This window comes from Aphanomyces invadans, assembly GCF_000520115.1.
Source record: "Aphanomyces invadans strain NJM9701 unplaced genomic scaffold supercont1.4, whole genome shotgun sequence".
NCBI lineage: Eukaryota > Oomycota > Saprolegniomycetes > Saprolegniales > Verrucalvaceae > Aphanomyces > Aphanomyces invadans.
Genome location: NW_008580149.1, coordinates 264400 through 283767, shown reverse-complemented (window position 1 = coordinate 283767; position 19368 = coordinate 264400). Strand labels below are relative to the sequence as shown.

Sequence of the window (19368 nt, the reverse complement as noted above, 5' to 3'; positions counted from 1 at the left end):
GCCACGTCGTGTGGGCAACATTGGGTCGATCTGGCGATGGGGACGACATCCGCGAGAGCCCCGCCGAGTTGGGTGTATCGTCGTGGTGGCTTTGTCGTGGCTTTGGTGCCACACTGGTCGAATCAACCAGGTCTTTCCCCGGCTTCAAAACTCCGACGTGTGGGGCATGGACCCGATCGCACGACGATTTCAAGCATGCAGGATGTTCTCACTCGAAAACAATTCAAGGCTGTGTCAAACGGCACACCATCGATACGGTCGACTGCTTTCTTCCACTGGTGTCGACAACGCGTCGACCAGTTGAAACATTTACCTACACGAGTCATACAAGGTTGCGTGGTGGGGATGGTGCTGGAGGTCATCCGCACCGTGACCAGCGCTTCGTGAGCCTGCGGTAGAGCCGTTGCTGCGACGTACAAGGCTACCATGGCCGCCCGTGGAGGGCATTGTTTGGACATGAAGTACGCCAACTGGACCACGCATACGACCTTGTTCACCACAGAACCTTCTCGGTCGCATCTACTTCTACCGTGCTCCATCAGTGCGCGCCGCCAAGACCAAGAAGCATCTGCGTCGACTTTTCAGGCTATCCACTGAGATGAGGGCTACGCCCACCACAGCCAATGTCGTCAGGGTGTGCCAGAGACTCAAGTGATGCACAAGATGGGCCAGTGGAGCGACGTTTGTTTCCCGACACTGAAGGTGTCAAGCAAACGTGTTATTCGTGCACAGCATCTTGATGAGCTCCAGCTTGATCCGTTCGTGGCAGTTGCGCTGCACGCCGTCCACAAGATCTGCCGCGCTCCCGGCTGCCAAACGCGTGGCCAAACTGTGTATGAACAGTTGACGAACAGTTCTTTGACGGGGCACCGATGTCGATGAAGTGCGTGCGACTCAACTACCGCCTTGTGCGACGGCACCCACGAGTCGTCGAGACGGCATGCGGAGCGACACTCGCTGCGTTGTATGCGCATCCGTTCACGGCCAATGTCGCGGCTGCGCTGGAGGGATGAATGCTCTCAAGTATATCCTGGCCATGGCTTTGAATGGTCGTGCACTGATGATCACGAAAACGTCGTCGGCGGATGGACCTGGCCGCAGTTTGATGTGACCTTGGGCAAAGTCTGCGGTTGCCGCTGCCAGAAGTGTACGTTTGGGTGGCATCCCCTTCCTACATCTCCGCCATCGTGAACGCCACCTCGGCTCAAAGCATCTACTGCGACACCACGTTTCCATGAACGACTCTCCACGGGCTTTCTCGACGCGGTGTCGGAGTGTACCGTACCCGCGCTTGACGTGATACCAACGGCACGGGCCAACTGCCGTCCACGCTGGTCCCAATTTTAGGCGCCGCTTCAACTGGACGCCATGGGGGGAATGGATCATCGCGTTTGTGATGCTAGGTTTCGTCGCAGTGGCTGCCAGCATCGTCGACTTGCGCAAGCAGGCTATGCTTCCAACTCTCCCGAGTCTCACAATGGACATGCGAATCGTCGGGACGGCGACGTTCTCGAAGCACACGATGCACTCGTCTCGAATCCCACCAGACGTTTGACATAATGGAAATCGAACCATCGAAGCGAGGTGTCGCAGAGCCCTACGACTTCCATGAACGCCACGTGCAGAGCACCGCAGAAAGCCTTTTGCGCTGTTGTCAAGGCAAGTGCTCGCTCGATCATGGACACGTCTACCACTGTCCCTCCATTCAACTAGAGTCCAAAGTGTCCACGACTGTGATCGAATGGCTCCACCGACGCGAGACAAATCGCTTCGGCCAGGTCTTGCAGACAGAGTGCGAACTGCCATGACAAGTGCAAACTATGGCATTGGTGGACATCAGGACGTTATCAATAAGCTCGCTAGCTGGGTTTCGTCTACGAGATCGTCAAATTCGCAGTCGTCCCAGTCGTTTCCATCGTCGTCGTCGCGATAAGAAAAGCCAACGACGGTCGGCGGGTCGTGGCCTAATTCGTCTTGATTGCTACTGTGTTGCTGGCCATGGCTCGGCGTGGTTGAGTTGCTTGTTGGATTCGACGGCTTGGAGGCGTCGCGGGGCTTCTTTCGAGGTTTTAACTGCGACGAGGCCGGGACAACGACGACGTCGATCCGTTCATGCGGAGGCTTGGACGGGATGCCGTGCTTCTTGCGGTCGTATCGGTTGACCAAGGGCGGCGGCGCCTTGTCCAGTTTCTCTTGCTTGAGTTGCCGCTGCAATTTGGCCATCTCGAGACGAGCCAGGACCTTCCATGCGACGCGGCTTGCTCGTTCTTCTCGCTCCATCGTCGTCGTCTCGCGCGACTCCCTCTGGAGGAGATTCAATCGTCACGCCAGAACCACTAGGCAGAGGCTACGTACTTGCACAGCGTGCTTCCATTCCCGCTTGAAGAATTCTTTGTCGCGACGTCGACTGAGTTTGGCTGCGAGGCGCACTCGCTTCTCTTCTCGCTCCATATCGCGTCGCTCGGACGCTTCCCTCTGTCAAGCACAGCATCCAGCTGTCAGTCTTGACAGCAACATGGCACGACCAACCTCGAGCTCCGCCTCGAGCTGCTGCTTCACCAACTCTTTCCATCGATCGTGCTCCTTGCGCAGGAGCAGCTTTCGCCGCAGATCTGCGTGGTGCTGTTGCCGGGCGATCGATTCTTGGCTACCGTCGCCGTCATTTTGGTGCACCAACACCGTCTTGTACGGCATCGGGCTCAGCGTAACAGCAATTGTTCGTCGACGGTGCCTTGATGGCCTCGATGGCTGAACGAGTATGCTTTTGCCGACCTTCAATGGTCCCTCTGCGGGTTTTGGACATCCCTGGAGCTTTGGAAGCTGCAAGCTGCCGCGTCGCCATACTGGGGAAAGCGCATGCAACGGCGCAACGTCCACCATCGATGGAGCACATGACTGCTCCCACTCGGTGGCGTCGGTGACCAGGCCCTTTGTCGCATCCTCCAGGACGTAGCCGGAGCTGACGGCGTCCTCGATGTGTTCTGAGCTTTCTCTTGTAGCTGATGTTGCCAGTCGAGTCACATGCACAGCCGCGGGCGGTCGTTTTCTGCGATGCCGCTGGCGACAAAGATGCCCCCGAATCGCTGCCTGCACGTGCACGACGCTCTCTCGGATGTCTAGGAATGTCTCCCGGACGACATAGCGGCGAAATGTACTCTGAATTTTGACGGCACTCGCATTGCGAGCCATCGATCGCTGAGCAAATACTTGGCGCCATCGCTCGTCGACTGTCCGTCTGGCCAAGTACGACCGGGCTACACGTTGGACAGCAACTGCACCGCGCTTCCTGCGTTGTCGACGCACATGGAGCCGCAGGTTGCCTGCGATGCATTGAGCTGCTCGAGCACGGACGTGTCGCGCCTGCTCGGCTCGGACGCAATGTCGCTGCCATGCCAACGCGATCACAGCCACAGCTGAGTGCTCCTTTCGGCGTTGGAGGAAGGTTCGAGCCGCGTTTTGCATGACTTTGGCTGCCGCGTTGCACTCTGCAGCGACTCGTCGCGCCTCGCGCGCTTGCTTTCGCTGAATCATTCGCTTGGACGCTTCAACTTTCTCAAGCTAGACGTGCATACGGCGTCGTCATGCCTTGGATATCAAAGTGGCCAGCACCTCCAACGCAATCCTCTCGTGCTGTCGGAGCATGGCTTCTTCCTGCATCTTCAGCTTGCGCTCAGCACGAGCGGTCGCGGCCGTTGCTGCATCCAGGGATGTGTCGTGATATGGTGCTTTGTACTGGCTCGTGAACTTGGTTGAGATGCCTACGAACGCCAGAGTTAGCTCCGACCGGGATCCTCAATTAGGTGGTGCCGATCACATACCCGCTTGAAACATCGACTTGCGGCGCATGGCCCTAGGCGCGTGCAGAGCGTCGGCGCTGGAAGCGGCACGCCGTCGAGCTATTCTCGGTGGCCCACACTTCCTGTCGAGGTAAAAATAGTCGTGTTCTTGTAACAGCATCTCGGCGCTTTCTAGCACGACGGCCGCGCCACCCACCAGTCGGTGCGATGATGAAAATACAGCGAAATGACGTTGACGACTTGATGTTCAATGGGCTGGGCACACCCGAGCTGTGGCACAACTTGAGCGAGGAGCTACAAGGCGTCAAGGTCCTCGAGCATCCCCGCGTGCAGAAGAAGGTCTTGGTCAAGGCCATTCGGATGCAAACGATGGCGCTGCGGTGCATGGCCGGCGAATTCGACCAGCTTCGCGACCGACTCGAAGCCGTCGAAAAGGAAGCGATTCACGGCCAGAAACAGCTCGAGAAGGTCAACACCAAGGTGCTGGCGCTCGAGGCGGCGCTGGACGGAGCCAAGAAGCGCGTGGTTGAGTTGGAGGCTGACATTGCCAAGGAGGCAAAGCGCATCGATGCAGTCGAGCACGTCGACGGTCAGCTCAAGGCAAGTTACGCTGACAAACCACCCGTCCATGCATTACGAGCGTCATTGTGGCTGACCATGTAGAGCGTGCGGGAAGATCTGAAAGCCGTGGATCGCGCCGTCGAAGCCCACAAGACTGTGTTTGACTTGTTTGTTGCAAAAGTCGACCACGATATGGGCACAGTAAAGGCGGCAGTCGACGCCACCAACGCGAGCATCGTCGCGATCGAGACGAAACTCGAACAGGACGAACAGGTCCAGGTCCTCACGACCGACGACATTGTGCACGGAAACCTGCCGCTCTCGCGGTGGTTCGAACAGTACGCCGAAGACAACGACCGTCGCGAGGCAATTCTCAAAGACACGAGCGACAAATTTGCCAAGCAGAGCCGGGGCATCCATGACATGATGAATGACACGCGCAAGGCGCTGGACGACAACACGACCGCGGTCGAGGACGTGCAGCGCGCGCTCATTGACAAGGCGGACCGCGTCAAAGTCGACCTCATCATTGAGAGCAAGTACGAAGAAATCATCGAGCAGCTCCAAAAGGCCATGACTGCAATTAGCGACGACGAGGTGCACGTCCGATCGTTGCCAGCGATCTCACGGCGGGCGGTAGGACGAGTTTAAGCGCAACTGCCGCGACCTCCAAGATTTGGTGCAGAACTTGGCGGCAAGCAAGGCCGACAAAAAGTACCACGAGCGTCGACGGCTTGCCGTGGTCGTTGACGACAGTGGTGTGTGTGGTAGGGACCTCCTCGAAGTGAAGGAGCAAGTGCTGTACGATTCGCGCGTCCGGCAGCAGGTACGGGTTCATGCGCCGCGTCCATCGTCGATCCATCGTGCACGCAGGTTGAAAACCTCCGCGCTTTCATTGACCTCAAGATGAACCGAGAAGATGTTCTGTCCGCGCTCAAGAACAAAGCCGACAAAGACGAGATGCAGCTGCTGCTCAAGACGCTGTCCGACAGGTGGAGCCGTCCGCGCGTTGCCGTTGATTGACGCTGCTCGTTCCAGCATGTATGCGGCGGTGTCCAAGTCTGCTGCCCTCAGCCAAGAGCCCGATTCAGCGTTCCTGACCAAGAATTCCATGCACAAGCGGCCGGGATCCCTGCCAAGGTGGACGACGTCGTCGTGTGGCTTGTTCATCCACGTTGTATTGCGCCTGTAGCTTGGAGAAGGATCGATGTCTTGCATGCAATTCAGTTCTCGCACCCGGACACCCTAACAATAGCGGTCCCCCCATGGGGTCCACGTACGGCGGCGGCTTTCAAACGGCCGCGCCAGGCTATGAAAAGGGAAAAGGCACCATCGGCCCAAAACCCCAGCCCCTTCCCAGTCTCAACTTTGACTCCTACCTCCTCGGCATGGACGGCCATGTTTACCATGGCGACGCAGACAAGCCAGCCGTCGTCCACCACACATCTTCGTCCGATCTCCTGTGCTCCAAGATGCTCAAGGTCGTGTCATCGCCGAACCAAAACGACAGGTGCGTACGAGCCGTCCATCGACCGTGCAAAGAAACACTACCAATGGCTAGGAATGACCGGCCGCGGTCGAGTGGGGGTCGGCCATCGTAGAAGGACACGTATGCAACTCAAATGCAGGTCGACTTGTGGCATGAATTAAAGGACAACATGATGGCGGATGGCACTGCCGTCTTCAGAAGAACGAGTCATCGTCGAGCACGATGTCGTTGCCATCGTCCAACGACATGCCGGCCCCCATGTCATCGTTCCCGTCACCGCCTCCGCCGTCGTCGCTGTCCATGGTGACAGTGTCCGCGTGGTGTCGATGGGACGTAGCCGCCGCGGGCGCGGCCAGGGCATCGCGATGGCTCAGGAGGAAGGGTTGGCACACAAAGTATACGAGGAGAGGGAGCGAGTGGCACGCGAGGGCGAGCTGCTGGGTGTCGTCGGTGCTGGTCTCTTCCGTCGGCTCCGCAGCGCCTTTGGCCGTTGTGCGCACCGCCAAGTTCAACGTGCAGTTTTCGTACGTCGTCACTTCCACGAGTGCATCGCGCGGCATGGCATCGCTTGAGAGCTTGAGTGCGATCGACGTTGGCGCGGACACTTCGACTTGGACTTGCACTGGAGTGGATCGTGAGGACACCACCACGCGAAGCTCGACCCATACCGTGGGTTGGAATCGACGCCATGTTGTCGGTGGCCGGATCGCGCCGCCCAAACAAGTTTCTCGCCGGGCCGCCTGCAAAAAAGCTCGCCAGGACTGAATGGAAAAACAAGCTGTGGCCCACGACTGCCAAGACTTGCCCGAGCACGTCGCCCGTGCCTCGAAGCAACTAGACAACGGTAAAACTCGACCACGTTCGCCACCAGCACGTACTGGGATCGGAAACGCTGCGAATTGAATACCTCCCACGATTTCCTTGGTCACGAGCGACCCATCCAGGACGACAGGAAGCGCGCGGTGCAGGATGACGTTTGTGCTGGCATCCCGAACAAACCGGAGCTGGGGCTGGAATCGTACGACAGAATGCGTCGCTCCCGTGTTGTGCTGCCCCACGATGTCTTGAACGAGCTCGTTGAACGCCATCTCCTGGTCGTCAATGCCAAAGATTGTGCTCGCCAGGCGCCGCGACTGAATGCCAGACATGACGAGCGGTGTGTCGCACACAAAATGCAGCGCGACCGCGCCTTTCCACTCGGCAAACGTGAGGCACCCTTGCCATTCCGTCCACGGCGCCGACGTCACCGTGGGCGCGGCAGCGTCGTCGCCGGTGCCGTCGGCTTCGTCGACGTGTTTGGCCTTTTTCCGCGGCGGCGACAATGCGCCGTCTCCATCGAGCAGTGGAAAGCACTGGAGACCGTCGCGGAACGTCAGAAGCAGGCCGTCAACGCCACGGCGCACGGTCCACAGGTTCTATTCACCCCCGCATCACAGTCCAAGATCCGCGATCGCAAAGGCACGTACTTGCTTTGCACACACGAGCTGGAGCTTCTCCTGCAAGTCGTCTTCGAGGTCGTCAAAGTTGGCTACGAACGGCGTCAGCCCTGTCGACCGGCGCTCGGACGTACTGGACGGAAACTTGGCCGCGAGTTCGGCTCGATTCACCAGGCGGCGCAACTTTTCCTGGCCATCGCGACGCGTTGAACAATGTGGACGAACTCGCGGCATATACCGTGAAGCGCTCGCTGCGGCCAGAAATGAGCTCCAGCAGGCAGCTCAACAGATCCGCGTCGCGCTCGGGATACTGCTTGGTCACTTCTGCACGACCCATCACGTTTTATCGTCCCACCGCGCCAACATACCGTTGACGACCGTCGTCAGCGACGCAGAGTGCACATCCCCCTACAGCCGCAGTCAAACATTCGACGTGAACGAACGAAACGCCGCACGTTGCCGCCCGTTAAATGGATGTCCAAAACAAAGGTGTCGCAAAAGACCGAGATCGACGAGTCGTCGGGCTTGTGTACCTACGAACCGATCGACTTCCAGCGCACGGACCGATCGAGCGTACGTGGAGTTTGACCGTTGGGCGGCTCAATGCAGACGCGACCCGCGACACTTCAAACATGACTTTGTACGCACCGACGCGGCCCTTAAGCTCGGCTTCGCGCAGCCCGACTTCCAACTCGAGCGTGCTGAGCGACGACGAGATGCTGGTCCATGTGAGGTCGCGACGGGCGAGGGTCGACGTACATGCTGCGCAGAGTCACGACGTGGGCTTCGAGTCGTTTTTCCTCTTTCTTGAGCTGCACATACTGTTGGTTCCGTCCGTACCACTCGCGGTGCTACGACAACGACGACAACGTCAGGACGATCGCGTGGCACGCACGGTGGTACCATTTTCAACGATTCAAACAGGTAGTTGAGTCCGCCCTTCCATGTGGCCTTTTGTGCAGGCACCTTTTCCTTTTGCGCCACCACTACAACGCCGCAGACGACGTCGGAGAGTTAGCAGCCACGACGACGTGTGCAATTCCTCCACACGAAACGCGAAGACAAGTTGCGGACGTACAATGCTGTTGAAAGCTTCCACTCGCCGCATTGCGGAAGTGATCGGGCAGCATCTCATCCAGGCACGCCTGGACATTCGATGCCATCGTCCGCAGCGACGGCTTGGTCTCCATGATGGTTTGGTGGAATCGAGCGAAATGGAATCCGGATAGCGCGGGACATTTATCCGGATTCTCGGCGCCGCCAAAGGTCACGTACACCAATACTGCCAAATGCGCTTCCAGGACTGCCACGGCGGCAGCTGCACGTTCCGCAGCAAAGCGAGCGCGAAGAAGGAAGCAAAAGACGCCAGCACGGATGCCGTGCAGGTCGATTTCGAGGCGGCGACGACCCAGACGTCCGTCGCGGTCGACAATGGCTCCCAGACAGAGTACATCTCGAGGGAGACAACGAACCAGTCCGACAACGTGTCGGCCGCCGTTCACGCATTCCTACAGTCAACTGGACCGATCATGCTGCGCGAAATGAAGCAGGGAAACCAGTCGGCCGCGTTTCATGGTGAGAAGCGAGGATGCACGACATGGTACGCTTCACGCGACGTTGTAGACTTCTGGCAAGAACAAGATGCAGACGACAAGCACGTGAGCAAAGCGTTCACGCTCGCGTTCGACTTTTTCACCCACTTCAAGCAGCCCATCGATGGTACCGTTGTTCTGCCACGACAATCGTGACACACAGTCGACCTGCCTGCGCAGCCAAGAAGCCGACGCAGTCCGGGCTCAAGCTCGAATGCACCGGCGTGTCATGGAACGCCACGGGGTCGGTGCTGGCCGTGTCGTACGGGCGCTTTGACCACAGCGGATGGTGCAACTATCGATCGGCGCTGTGCCTATGGAACATCTTCAGCGCCGACTTCAATCCAAGCAAGCCGAACGTCGTGCTCGAGACATCGGTGCGGCCGTGCGCACTGACGGCGCTTAACTCGTGTCCCAACTAGAGCGGTCTCATGTGTGTGGCGCACCACCCAACGAACCCTGCCGTCGTTGCGGCCGGCTCGTTCAACGGCGAGCTCATGGTGTGGAATACGTCGCTGGAAGAGCCGCTCGTGGCGACGTCCGGGATCGGGGACTACTTTCACCGAGAGCCCATCTCCAAGGCATGTGCGCGCGCTATCTGTTGCGATGGCGTGCGCCAGCTCATGCACGTTTTCATCTAGCTGGCCTGGGTGTTCGACACACCCTCGCGCGAGTACCACGTACGCCGCGGAACGATCCGATCCACGCTAAGTGGCCGATAGATTGCAAGTGTCAGCGGCGATGGCAAGGTGCTGCTGTGGCAAGTCAAGGACAAGCTGTCGTATCCGGTCGAGGGCTTCTTGCTCAGTGCGAAATGGACAAAGGCAAAGGCTAAACCGTCCGTCGTGATGGGAGGTAAGCACGTCGGTCGACATGGCGCTGACAAGGGGCAAAGGGGTCGCACTTGCCTTTCGTCCCAACGACCGCACGAACCGCAGCTTCATTGCAGGATCGGAAGGCGGCGCCGTGACGCGATGCTTCTCAACCCAAGTGCCCAAGGGTCTGTTCAAAGGCGGTAAGGTCCTGGGCTCTTCAAGACAACTGCATCGTGGCACACGCTCTACCTCGGTAGAGCTTAAGTGGTCCACAAACGCCCAGCGCCTCGTGGGGGCGGCGCCACAGCCCGCCGACGTCCGCCGGCACGTGGAAGCGTTCGCCAAAGACAGGAAACTCCGCGACATCCGCGTGAGCACGGTCTTCGAGGCCAAGCCGGACGTGGTGTCGCTGTACAGCTCCGCGCTGGACTTCACCTTTGAGCCTCACGGAGGACCCGTGTACGACATACAATACTCGCCGTTCCACCCGAGTCTTTTCCTGACGGCATCGTCCGATGGCACGGTCCGCCTCTACAATTACCTCCAAGTACGCAGGACCAAGGCGTCGGCAATCGCAACGACTCGTTCCTTTTCTTGTAGAAATCCCCCGTGCTGGCCTTTGAAGTAGGCACGCACTACTTGTACAGCATCGCATGGTCCAAGACACGTCCGCTGGTCTTTGCCGTGGCGTCGGAGGACGGCAACATTTACGTGTTTGATCTCAAGGTCGAGTGGTGTGTGCGTGTGCGGTGCTGGGGAGTGACTATCTATTCTGTTTCAACAGGAGAACGAGCTTCACCCGGTTGCGACGCTCGCTGTCGAGTCCAAGCAGCATCGCGCGGCCGTGTACACCTTGGACTTCAACCCGCGGCAGCGCAACTTTGTCGCGTGCGGCGATAGCCACGGCCTCGCCCATGTGTGGAAACTCAACTGGCAGCTGTCCAACCTCCATCCCACAGAGCTGGGGCTCCTCAACGACCTGGCCGATTTGCGTGCTTCGTAACGTAGTGCAGGCCATGCGTCGAATAAACTCGTCGTTGTGTGAAGTCTGTGGATTCCATGCATGCAGTCGCGTCCCAGATACAGGGATAGCTCTCAAAGCACACGCACCAGCGACGGAGGCTGCCCCTGGCGCTGCTTTCGCGTTGTGTGCCCATCGGTTACACGTCGATGCCAGTTACATTTGCCGCGATGCGGTGGACGGCCGCATGAAGACCAAGGCAAAGAACAAGTACAAAGTGCAGCATGCCAGCACGCGGCAGCTGAAGCGGTTGGCACCTCCCCAGTCGCGTCTTGAAGCCGCGCCGATAAGCCAGTTCGAAGACGCTGTACGACGACGGGACCTCCAGTCGCTCGTGTGGATGATTGACAGTGGCACGATCCATGTGGACCAAGAGACCGTCGCCGGTGAGACTTCATTGCTGGCTGCCGTCGCTGCAAACAACGTGCTTGCCATGGAGCTGCTCTTTAGCCGGTATACGGTCGCTCCATTCGTGTTGGCCGTACTCGTCCAATGTCTTCGTGACTGTAGCGGTGCCAACCCCAACGCAGTCAACCGCCACGGCTACACGCCTCTGATGAAGGCGGCCACGATCGTGGGTGCCGTCGATTGCTCGGAAGCAGTCTTGGCACTGCTTCGCCATCGCGCCGATGTGTTTGCGCGCGACAGGACCGGCAAGACCGCGCTGGAATGGGCACGCCTCACGAACAACATAACCGTGTGCCGGCACCTCGAGCTCGCCATCCAAACACACATCTACGCCCGACGATGTGCCGAGGCAGATGAAACCAGAGCTCATACATTCGCAGACGTCCTCGAGCGGCACACAAAGTTGTGCGTGGCCATGCAAGCGGCGGTGGCCGCCAGCGACTTTGCGCAAGTACGAGACATTCTGTTTGCTTGGGATTACTTCCACGCACTTGGTCCAGGTCCGGAACCTTGTCAGCACGAACGACGTCAACGTGGAAGTATTCCGCGAGGCGGCCGCCCCCGGCGTGCGCTACTTCGTAGACATCGAAACGACCGCGGGATGGTCGGCGCTTACAAAAGCAGCGTCGATGGGAGACTTGACGACTGTCGAGCTGCTGGTGGATAAGGGGGCAAGTGTTAACATGGAAACGAAGCTGCGGCACACAGCCCTGACGTGGGCCGCGTACTGTGGCCACAAGGAAGTTGTCCAGTACTTGCTTCAGAATTGCCGAGCCGACTGGCGTCAAACGACGCGCGAAGGGATGACGGCGCTCATGCACGCAAGTCGAAATGGCCAGGACATCGTGGTGGGCATCCTTTTGTCCGTCATGCACGAATCCAGCGTAGGGAGCCAGGCGCGGAAGGATTACAACGGGGACGGAGCTAAGACGACCCCGGAGTGGCACAGCACGTTCCTCGATGCGCTGCATGCCATGTAAGTCTCCGCCACGTGGAAGCGCGAATGGTTTACTATGTGGCCATGCGCAGTGACCAAGGAGGTATGGACGCCATCGCGTACGCCGCGCGAGAAGGTCACAACAGCACGGTGGCCATCCTGGAGCGGGCAAAGGCTGGCGCGATGGATCACCTCGACCACACTGAGCGGCTCAAGGCCAAGACGTCGGACGTTCCGTGCAAACTCAATTGCGGATTCTGCCATGCGAAGGACTTGATCCGATACCATGAAGAGAACAAATGTCCTCGCCGTATCGTCGAGTGCGACGGGTGTAAAGCGGCGGTGGTGAGCAAGGATTTGGACGAGCACAAGGTACGGCGCACACGTCCGCCACCACGCGCCATCGTCTCTAAGTGGTCGCTTGGCTACAGCGACGGACTTGCGAGGCGCGGCTCGTTTCGTGCTTGCACATGCAATACGGGTGCGTTGTCAAAGCGATCGCTGCGCTTATTTGTCTCATCATCTCGTTGCTGATGCTGGTGGAAGGTGCACCGTGCAATTGCCGCAGCGAGACATGCAGCTCCATGAAATGGAGCACTGTCCGTACCGCCAAGTGGCCTGTCGGTTAGAGTGCGGCCACGACAAGCTGCGCTGGAACACGCGGGATGCCCATGAGGTACCAAGTCGAGGTCGTGTTTCGCCATGCCTCACCGAAAACTAGGCCAACGACTGTCCCCGTCGCAGCGTCCGATGCAGTGCGTGCCACGCAGACATGGTCGGGCGCGACCTTCGCGGCCACATGCGTAGCCATTGCCCCAAGCGGGCAGTCCTGTGCTCTTTGTACGGAGGCTGTGGCGAGAGCCATCCTTTTGACGAGACGGCCTTCCATGTTGAACACCTGTGCCGGCTGCGCCCACGGCCCTGTCGGTGGGCTGACCACGGCTGCGACGCGGTGCTCGGGCCACCCGAAATGCGACTCGCGCACGAAACCACCACGTGCGACGTCCGCGTCGTTCGGTGCAAGAATCGGTGTGCGGTCGGATCGTTTGTACGTGCGATCTTTCTCACGCCTGGGTGTGCGCTGACGTGGTGGAATGCGTAGCTTTCGTGCTTTGCATCACAGCACTACCTCTGGGACTGCCCAAAGGAAAGGAAACCATGTCCATTGGGATGTCCAGCGACGATGGAGAGCCAGTACATTCATGGCCACCACGAACCCAACTGCGGGTTTTGTCCGTTGCGCCAAGCCCGGTGCAACATGGGTGCGTGGGGACGCGTCCGCCGTCCATTCCGTGCTCACTGGAACATCTCGAGAGTAGACTTATGCGGGAAAAAGATCCGTCTGTTCGGCCAAAGCGATGCTACAGTCACAGCAAGGTCGGATGAGGTGGCAGCGGTCTCCACCAGCGCCGCGCTGACGCTGAACGGAGTCCAGTTGCGCATTCGAAGGCTCGAACGATTCCTCGCCACCGAACTTGACGCGACAGTGCCGGCGCTGGCCGCCCCTTTCCTAAGGCAATGGATCACCGGTCGCGTGCATGCGATGGCAGAAGCCCTGGCAACACTGCACATGGACTCAACCCAGCTCGGGTTGGTGATGCGATACGACCCCACGACGCAGTGCCATTCAGTCAGCATCGACGGAGTTGGCGCATGGATCCATCTGAGCCACACCTACTTTGCCGAAGACCCCAGCGAACACGACTGGAAGTGTGGGTGGCTCGCGGCGCACCAGCGGCAAGAACACCAAGAGTCGTCATGTCCGCACAAGATAGTGCCATGTCCACTTGGCTGCGGCCAGCAATGCCAGCAGTTCCAGCTCATGAGCCACACCAAGGACCGATGCATCAAGCGAACACTGGCGTGCCGACTCGGATGTGGGCGCTCCATGAGCGTCGAGGGGCTCCTCGCTCACGAAGAGTCCGAGTGTCCGTTGAGGTATGTGCTTCTTCCACATCCAACGTTGGCAGTTCGTAGCCATTCGTACGAATTTGCTGCCGTAGTCACCAATTCTGTCCGCACTGCAGTCAAGGTTTGTTAAAGAAGGACGTGGACAACCACATTGCCGCCATGTGCACCAAATTCCCGCGGCCCTGCCGCTTGACGTGTGGCGCTTCGATGCCATCGACCGACTTTGGGGAGCACGAGGTAGGGCAAGTCCATTCGCTCCCCAGCATCACTCGGATGGGATTTATCAGAGAACAACATGCCCGAAGCGACTGGTCCACTGCCACGAATGCGACAAGGTCGTGTTCTTTTACGAACTGGCCAGCCATGTAGCCGAAGAGTGCCCGTGGCGGTCGAGTGGCCTCTGCGCCCTCGGCTGCGGTGAAGTGCTTCGCGTGAATCAAGTCCAGGTCCATGCTACAACTGTGTGCCCTCAAGTAAACTCTTCACTCGCATCATGATCGCTCCAATGGCTATGGTGTGTCGTAGAGACTGGTTCTGTGCCCTCAATGCAGCTCGCCTTCTGTCCGAGTCGCTGACTTTGACACCCATGTCAAATTCATGTGTCCGGAGCGGCAGCTCTACTGCCAAAAAGGTTGCGGCGCCACTCTACGCGAGTCGGAGCTGGACGCTCATGAAGCATTCGACTGCCTCCATCGATCTGTGCTTTGTCCGCTCCGCTGTAACTTCAACCTGGCAGCGTCAACGCTGGCGAAGCACATGCAAACCGAGTGCCCCCGCCGACTCGTCCCATGCCCGAATCGGTGTCCCATGCAAGTCCCGGCCATTGAGCTCACCCTTCATCTCCGCAACTGCGACCATCGCATGGTGTGCTGCGGCGCGGGGAGCGCGCAATGCGCCCGCCCGTTGAAAGCGTGGATCAAGCACGCGGTGCTCGACCGGTGCTTTGCCCACCTGGAACATGGGTTCATGTGGGCCGTCAAGACTGCTGACATGGACACGATCTCGACTTTTCTTCGCTATATCCATCCATCGGCTCTCGATGAAGAATTTCACACGGGCTTCACGCCGCTCGCGCTGGCGTGTTCCAAAGGCGATGTACCCGTCGTTCGCATCTTGCTGCTACATGGCGCCGACGTCAACCTCGAGACATCTCGCGGTCGGACGCCACTGAGCGAAGCTTGCCTCGGCCAGCACATCGAGGTCGTCGAGATGCTGCTCCAGCATCGCGCAGTGGTCACGCACACGAATCGGCATGGACTGTCCACGATGAGCATTGCGCGCCAACTGCGCCACGACGGCATCCTAACCTTGTTAGAGAAGCGCCACCACCTCGAAGAGGTACTGCCGTTCTCCGTCCTCAACTGCATCAGCGACTGTCCCCTACTCGGTAGACCCAACGGCGGCTCTTCCTAGCGATATCCACATCCAACTACACGGCAATCGAAGAGCTCGTCGCCGGAGGAGAGATGGCTTACCGCGAAAACCACGCATGGCACCTTAGTCGGGAGCTGGCGGCGAGTGCGACAGCGCTGGAGGAAATCCGAGCCACCCTCGCCGACCACATGAACGAGATGAACGTGTCGATTGCCGACTCGGAGGCGAAGAAGATGAAGGTGGTCAAAATCCTCGACTCGGTCGAGTACAACAAGGCGCAGCTCGAGCATGTCGAGAAGAAGGAGGCCAAGGTCGAGGCGCTGCGCCAAGCGACCGAACTCACAGTCAAGCACGCGATTCAAGCCATTACTGCGCAGGATATCGTGGGCCTCATCGGCCAGACGGATCCGCCGCCCGGACTTCTCGTCGTCCTCAAAGCGATGGCACTTTTCAATGGCGTGATCCCCCGCGTGAAGAGAGGGACAGACGTGAATGGGTTCTCGGAAAAGGAGTGGTGGGAAACGTGCCAGGCCATGCTGATGGATCGCCATTTTCTTCGAAAGCTCGTCAACTTTCGGGAGCTCGACGTGCCCCCCGACGTGCTGTTCAAGGTTCGCCGGGAGTGCCTCAAGCACGACGACTTCCCTGTCGTTGCCGACTTCGCTCCGTCAGTCGTACCTCCGTCCGTGGACGGTGCCTCGAACACCCCGCTGCAAGCCAAGACATTGCCCACTCGTCGGAAAATGGCCATGACACCGTTCATGGCCCTCAGCACATGGGTCAAAGGCGTCGAAGTGAACCAAAAGTCCAAAGCAGAAGCCAAGCTTCTCAGCGAGACGAAGGCTGCAGTACAAAGCGACTTGGCCATGCTCGAAGCCGAGCTCAAGAACGCTACGTTCGACATGAAGACGGCGCATCGGTCGCTGCCCTCCCGTCAGGAAGAACTCGATCGAATTGTAGCTCTCGAGGCCAAGGCCGCCGCGGACTGGAAACTCAAGCAAAAACGCGTCAACGTGTGTGCATTGCTCGCATTTACAAGTCTCAACGGGCACACGCCGCTCACGTTTGCAGCGTCGATCGGAAACGAGCGCGCTGTGCGGCTCTTACTCAACCGAGGGGCCAACGGTAGCTATTCGGTAAGCTGGTCTAGCGTGAGCGGAGAGCTGAGATCAGTGGCCAGGACGAAGAGCAGCGGTTGTGTGCAAAGATCCTCCAGACCGCGCTGCGCCACCACGTTCGCCACCTCACGTTGTCGGGAGATCTCGCGACGATGTCGTCGATCACGGGGTTTCTGTCATTGAAACCACTGACGAAGCAGTTGCGGCGATACCGGCAATGCACCCGCGTGGCGCTGCACGAGGCTGTGTACAACGGCCACCACGAAGTGCTGGGGCTCTTGGTCGATACAGGACATGCCAGGGTGTGGCAATCGTCTTTCGTCGAGCCGATGGCGGCGTGTCCGGGCCAAGTCGAATGGCACCAACCACGCAATCTTGAATTTGGCATGGGGGTGTGGAAGCTGCACTGTCGAGCAACGCCGCTGGGGTTGTCCGAGTCGCTGGCTCTGGGCGAAGCAAGGATGCGCCGCGTCGCGTTTCGGGAGAAAATCGGATGGGATGTGAATCCGTCCACCGGTCGAACCATCCACGACGACACTCGCCAAGAGCTCGACGCGATTCTCGCCGCGACCACCAAACTCCAAGAGACCAAGCGCCAGGAACAAGTAACGCGGAAGACCATTTTGCGCCGCGCGAGCAACCAGCGCCTGTTGCATGACAAACTCGACCTTGCGATTCAAAACAAGGCGTATGGAGAAGCGTACGCTTTGCTGGATGCGGGGGCGTTTGCCGAACACGCCACCCGCGGCGGCCTCACCGTGCTGTGCCAGGTACAGTTGGCTGCTGTGATGTCGACGCGATTGACGAGTCGGTCGGGTTGAAAGGCATGCACGGAAGAAGTGTACACGACAAATGCCGACGGCGACACTGTTTTGGTGGTCGAGTACTTTTTGGATCGCGCTGTCAACCGTCCGTCGCCCAACCACGAAAGCCAAAGCGCGGATGGCCACTCGTTCTTGCCGCTCTTGGTCGCTGCGCACTACGGCACCGTGCGCTGCGGCCGCAGTCTGGTACGTCTGACGCGCGAGCTGTCCGTTGTCTGTCCTGCATGCATGGCATCGGGCGGTACTGTTCTCGTGCGTTGGATCGCTTGCGTCAAGAGTTGAATGCGCTGGCGAGGAGTTTCAACGTTTTTTCCTGGAATAGCTCAGTCGAGGCGGCGACGTCAATGTGCGGACGACAGCGACCGGCACGTCCGCGCTGATCACCGCCGTTCAAAACAACCAAGACGACTTTGTCGCGTTCTTGCTGGCCCATGGCGCGAACGTCCACATCAAGGTACATCCAACTTGAGCGATGCGTTCATATGTCGACTGTACATGACCAGGACGTTCATGGTAAAACTGCGTGGACGTATGCCGCCGCCGTGCACAACGAATCCGTGCGCGCGCTGCTGGCGCAAGCTGCCGCCGACATCCGCCACACCTTGCACGTCGATGGCATGTCGGACGAGTTTGGGCTTTGTCGATGGGGCTGTGGGTATGTCGGTCGGTTTGAGGACCCGATTGTCGAGGCCGGCCACATTGTGCGGCTGCAGCATCCTCTCGACGACCACGAGCGAATGCTGTGCCCAAAACGAGTCGTCCAGTGCCCTCACGACTGCGGCATTGTGAGTTTGTGGAGCGAAGACGTGCGCCACCACGTCGACGTCGAATGTCCCCAGCGCCAGGTGCCATGCGCCAATCCAAAGTGCACCGACCTCGTTTCGTTTGACTGCTTGCACCGCCACCAGACGAGCGAGTGCCCTCACCGAACTGTGGTTTGCGACCTGTGTGGGGAATCGTGTATAGCCCACAAACTGCCAAAGCACGACGCCGCGCAGTGCCGCCTTCGTGCCGTCGCTTGTCCCGCCTGCAATGCCTCGTTGCCTTTCATGGACCTGTCGAGGCATACGAAGTTTGAATGCCCGCATCGAAAGGTGCGCTGCCGCCTCGGCTGCGGCTTCGTTGAGAGCTGTGTGCGCACGCACCACGAGCTCACCGAGTGCGTGAAGCGGCCGATTCCATGTGTGTTTGGGTGCGATGTTGGGACGACCCCCGAGGACCAGGCAGCCCATGAACTGGCCTGCGACTTCCGCTCCGTGCCGTGCCCAAATCGATGTCATGCACCCCTTCTTCGTGCGTGCGACGTGAGTGCACATCTCATGGAATGCCCCCACCGCTTCGTACCGTGTGAGTTGGGGTGCACCAAGAAGATTCGAGTCATCGACATGGCCGACCACGTCACGGCCGCCTGCGGACGCCGCGTCGTTCAGTGCAGCAAATGCCACATCGACATGACCGCCGACGATCTCGACCACGGCCATCCCGACTGCACCGCACGAATTCTCCCGTGCGGGGCGTGCGGTGTCGGCGGCATCGTTGCCGACAACATGGCGCGCCATAAAGCCGACGAGTGCAAGATGCGCCTGGTCTCATGCAAGCATGCTCGCGACGGATGCATGAAGCAGCCACTGTTTGCGCATGAGAAGACTTTTCATGAAACGATGGAGTGCCGATACCGCGTCATCTGGTGTCCGCTCGGGTGCGGCCTCCACTTGGTCGCCAAGGCGCTCCAATCCCACGAAGCCGAGTGCCCCATGCGATTTTCGACTTGTTCGCTCGGCTGCGGCCTCGACATGCGCGAGAAGGACCGCCTCGACCACGAACAGTTTGATTGTCGGTACCAGAAAAGGTAGCAACACGGCTTGGTAAATTGCGTCAGGAGTGTGTCGGGGGTATAGCGACTGCAAACTCCACCGCCGCAGACGGCGGCGCGCTTCAGGCGCGGTTCGTACCTGTAGACGCGGCAGAGCTACGAGTACCAAAGGTGGAGTGTGGCTCGACGTCATGCCCTTGGCACAAGGAGGGAGGCAAGCGCACGTGGAGGAGCAATGCCGATCGCTTTGTTTCGCACCGCGACAGGTTCGG

The 19368-nt window shown here is 59.2% G+C and overlaps 4 protein-coding genes across 11 annotated transcripts; 2 read left to right on the top strand and 2 right to left on the bottom strand.

The window, feature by feature from the left end:
- Nucleotides 1-1803: 1803 nt before the first annotated feature.
- H310_02599 (hypothetical protein) lies at nt 1804-3927 on the bottom strand. Its single transcript, XM_008866168.1, has 5 exons — nt 3819-3927; nt 3610-3758; nt 2530-3558; nt 2356-2475; nt 1804-2304 (listed from the first exon to the last, which is right to left on the bottom strand). The coding sequence occupies exons 1-5, from the start codon at nt 3844-3846 to the stop codon at nt 1837-1839; spliced, it is 1794 nt and encodes a 597-aa protein (XP_008864390.1). The 5' UTR covers nt 3847-3927; the 3' UTR covers nt 1804-1836.
- A 77-nt stretch (nt 3928-4004) lies between these two features.
- H310_02598 (hypothetical protein) lies at nt 4005-5959 on the top strand (the record flags this gene model as incomplete). The annotated part of the gene is made up of 8 exons (XM_008866167.1): nt 4005-4421; nt 4461-4955; nt 4999-5072; nt 5130-5184; nt 5232-5350; nt 5397-5498; nt 5551-5868; nt 5920-5959. The coding sequence occupies 8 exons, from the start codon at nt 4005-4007 to the stop codon at nt 5957-5959; spliced, it is 1620 nt and encodes a 539-aa protein (XP_008864389.1).
- A 22-nt stretch (nt 5960-5981) lies between these two features.
- On the bottom strand, nt 5982-8493 carry H310_02597. 2 transcript variants are annotated; one of them, XM_008866165.1, is made up of 12 exons: nt 8362-8493; nt 8187-8269; nt 8043-8134; nt 7861-8002; nt 7739-7816; nt 7652-7691; nt 7522-7607; nt 7418-7472; nt 7314-7375; nt 6726-7262; nt 6516-6681; nt 5982-6469 (listed from the first exon to the last, which is right to left on the bottom strand). In XM_008866165.1, exons 1-12 carry the CDS (start codon nt 8471-8473, stop codon nt 6042-6044), a joined length of 1881 nt encoding a protein of 626 aa, XP_008864387.1. In that variant the 5' UTR covers nt 8474-8493; the 3' UTR covers nt 5982-6041. The 2 variants fall into 2 exon arrangements, with proteins under 2 accessions (XP_008864387.1, XP_008864388.1); XM_008866166.1 differs by having other exon boundaries at nt 6516-7262.
- Nucleotides 8469-19162, top strand: H310_02596 (hypothetical protein). Of its 7 annotated transcripts, none has more exons than XM_008866158.1 (26): nt 8469-8858; nt 8907-9252; nt 9298-9456; nt 9517-9555; nt 9598-9730; nt 9771-9890; nt 9948-10237; nt 10291-10416; nt 10475-10689; nt 10760-11164; nt 11222-11570; nt 11620-12095; nt 12149-12428; nt 12488-12537; nt 12603-12732; nt 12778-13104; nt 13159-13318; nt 13376-13994; nt 14060-14204; nt 14255-14440; nt 14493-15305; nt 15359-16477; nt 16522-17229; nt 17284-17469; nt 17606-17737; nt 17787-19162. In XM_008866158.1, exons 3-26 carry the CDS (start codon nt 9307-9309, stop codon nt 19134-19136), a joined length of 8508 nt encoding a protein of 2835 aa, XP_008864380.1. In that variant the 5' UTR covers nt 8469-8858; nt 8907-9252; nt 9298-9306; the 3' UTR covers nt 19137-19162. The 7 variants fall into 7 exon arrangements, with proteins under 7 accessions (XP_008864380.1, XP_008864382.1, XP_008864385.1 ...); XM_008866160.1 differs by having other exon boundaries at nt 8573-8858; nt 8907-9002; nt 9056-9252; nt 16522-17469; XM_008866163.1 differs by having other exon boundaries at nt 8573-8858; nt 8907-9002; nt 9056-9252; nt 15359-17469.
- The last annotated feature ends 206 nt before the right edge of the window (nt 19163-19368 follow it).